Genomic DNA, 2956 nt, shown 5'->3' on the forward strand with positions numbered 1-2956 from the left:
TGCTTGTTTGCATATAAGGCGAGAAAACTTCACCTTGAGATAAGAGCAAAGCCAGCAATTGGGTTGCATCACCAAGCATTTTCGTAGGCGGAGAGCGGATGTTCTAAATCCCCCAATGCAGCACAGGGACTAGCAGAGGACGAAAATATCACACCTGTCAAAAGCATGCTCGGTTGTTTGCAATGTAAGGAGAGAAAACTACACCTTGGGTTAAATTTCCTTGAGACGAGCAATGCCAGCAATTGGGGCACAGCCATAGTGAGATGCTAGCCAGATGACGAGATTATCACGCCTATCAAAAGCCATGTTGGGCTGTTTGCAATGTAAGGAGAGAATCCTTCACCTTGGAATAATTCTCCTTGAGACGAGCAATGCCAGCAATTGGGTTGCGTCACCAAGCATTATCGTAAGCGGAGAGCGGATGTTCTAAATCCCCCAATGCAGTACAGGGACTAGCAGAGGACGAAAATATCACACCTGTCAAAAGCCATGCTCGGTTGTTTGCAATTTAAGGAGAGAAAACTTCACCTTGGCCCTTGGGATAGATTTACTTGAGACGAGCCATGCAACAAGCATCGGCCCCGATGAGAAGAATAGGATCCGTCACAAAGCGTCCTCATAAGCAGAGAGGGCATGTTCTAAATCCCCCATCTGCGCCACAACTCAATCTAATGCAGCATTAGTGAGGGACTAGCAAGATGACGAACTTATCACACCTTTCAACAGGACCAGTAGCGGCGAGGGGCAGAAAGATACCAGGGGCGAGGGAGAGGGACAAAAGTGAGCTAAACAAGGTGACTGGCCGCTGGTTGAGATAGTCATCAACAGAGTTCGGTGGACCAAGTCGCAGTGTCGAGCGAGGGACAGAAAGATACTAAGAGCGAAGGAGAGGGGCCAAAGTGAGCTCATCAAGGTGACTGCTGGTTGAGATAGTTATCAACAGATTGCGGCGCTCCAGGGCCGCACAAATTATATCATGCTCAGTGCGTTGTCATAAGGCGGGATACATCACTCACCGAGTGCGTTGTTGTAAGGCGGGATACACGATCTCTGCACAGATAGAGGCATGCCCTGGCGCATCAGATAGCATGCCCTGGCGCATCAGATATTGCCTTTTTGGGGGGACCGGCGTCAGGTACTGATATCCAGATGAGGTCAAGTTTCAAAGGTCCTCACCTGAATATGGTCAAGGGCTCGTCAGGATTGGCGCTCTTTGCCGGGCACGTGTAATCCTTGAGGTCTTTGCAATTTGTTTGTGCTGCCTTGCCCCCTTTGCCCTCTCGACGATAATTTGTGAGCCCACTCCCACCGAACATTCCTGTGACTCCAGACATGCCTTTGTTGCAGACTCGCCGGCCACGGCCCCCAACTCCAGGACGAAAACCGTTCTCTTCGGAGGAGTCAGCGATTCTCAGACAATACCTAGAAGATTTTCGTGTCAAAACGAAGGAAGAAAGAAAGAAGCTGCTGATGTATGAGGTATACAGACTCATGAAGGCCAAGGCACCCCCCCTGCTTACAGAGGAGCAGTGGAAGGAGAGGAAGACGGTGGGTGCTAGCTAGTCATACTGCTGCTCATTTGACGCTTTTGCCATAGAAGATCAAAGAGTGGTTTCAAAACCATGGAAGACGCATCAGGATGCCGAAGTTTGGATATGTCAAACTCATTTCCACCAGATATGTAGTTGCGCACCTGCGCCAGGAGCAAATACATGAGGTCGTGACTCGGCTCGCAAAGGGCGCGCCACCTGGGTCAAGAGTGTTTCTTGCTAAATACCAACAAGGCCTAAAGGAAGTAATGGGTGGTCTCACAGACGCTGAGAAAGAGGAGTATAAAGGCTTGGCAGAGGAATGGACGAATGCCGTACCGCCCCCTGACGTCCAAAGAAAGTGAGCGGTCCAAATCATGCCTTTCAGCGCCGTCTCACCTTGACCACCAAACAGACTCAATTCGAAACATGGCCTGGGCATGATGAGAGAAATGGATAAAGTCAAGCAATACCAGCTAGGAGTTTTCAGCTGGAGTCTGGTGGGCGACATAGATGAAAATGGACAACATAGGAGCGCTTGGTTGGACCATAATGCCGATTTTGGTCCTGAGGGCCTCCGAGAGTTCAGAGATATGTTTCCTGAGGCTGTAGGTAACATTCTGGAAGCCTGGGTCCAGTATTTAAACTACATTCAAGGTAAGATGATTATGTTGTCACGCCCTTGATCAGTGAAGTATTGAACTTCAAACTGCAGAATTTCAGCAGGGGCCTTCAGATTCACCGGCGCAACATTGCTATACCAGGCTGAGGCAGAAACGGAAGGCGCCGCATTTTGACCTCGATGGCGGCCTACCAGTGCTTCCTCTTGCGCCCCAGGATAGAGCTGAATCTGGCGATCTACTTAAATCCCTCATCAGAGAATTCATGACCATTCATTATCGTTTGGCTTCAGGCAAGCCATCGGTGGTCGTTCCCTGGTTTTGTTTAGATGAGCACAGGAACACGTTGTGGGAGAGTGAGATGTGGCCTGAGGATGTCAAGATCCGTGATCCCAGCAAATTAACGGTTCCATGCTGCAAGAAAATACTTCAATTGTGGAGAGGCCGACAGCAGACTGGTGGGGCAAGTCACACGTTTCTTTTTTCTTTTTTCATAGAAGATAAGAAACTGTCCCCTGCCCTGCATGACTTGTCTCAACAAGGCAGTACCCCTGCGCCCAGTCTAAGGAATATTGGTTCTGCGGCGGCTGTTGCCACTCCGGCGCCCAATGGGCGCGTTTCCTCAAATACTTCCTCTACGACGCGACCATCGTCCACCAGGCCTGGCCCGACCATTTCCACTGCAGACCCCCACATGGATCCTATTGGTCCAACACCATCTGGGACATTGATAGGTAGCCCAGATCAGCCACTGGATCCAGCAATGGTCCCAAATGCGGCCTTAATGACAACAGCGATGGGCACCCC

At 50.2% G+C, this 2956-nt stretch overlaps 1 protein-coding gene across 1 annotated transcript in view; it reads right to left on the reverse strand.

Moving 5' to 3' along the window:
• The window catches only part of LACBIDRAFT_332405 (uncharacterized protein), a gene marked incomplete at both ends in the record, with an annotated part of 7190 nt that extends 5219 nt beyond the window's left edge, over window positions 1–1971 (reverse strand). Inside the window, 6 exons of the mRNA XM_001886986.1 lie at window positions 34–103; window positions 717–874; window positions 1017–1071; window positions 1177–1422; window positions 1694–1769; window positions 1929–1971. Coding sequence (XP_001887021.1) covers window positions 34–103; window positions 717–874; window positions 1017–1071; window positions 1177–1422; window positions 1694–1769; window positions 1929–1971 — 648 coding nt within the window. The remainder of the gene's footprint in view (window positions 1–33; window positions 104–716; window positions 875–1016; window positions 1072–1176; window positions 1423–1693; window positions 1770–1928) is intronic.
• Between the last annotated feature and the right edge of the window lie 985 nt (window positions 1972–2956).

This window comes from Laccaria bicolor, genomic scaffold (assembly GCF_000143565.1).
Source record: "Laccaria bicolor S238N-H82 LACBIscaffold_41 genomic scaffold, whole genome shotgun sequence".
Classification (NCBI taxonomy): Eukaryota; Fungi; Basidiomycota; class Agaricomycetes; order Agaricales; family Hydnangiaceae; genus Laccaria; species Laccaria bicolor.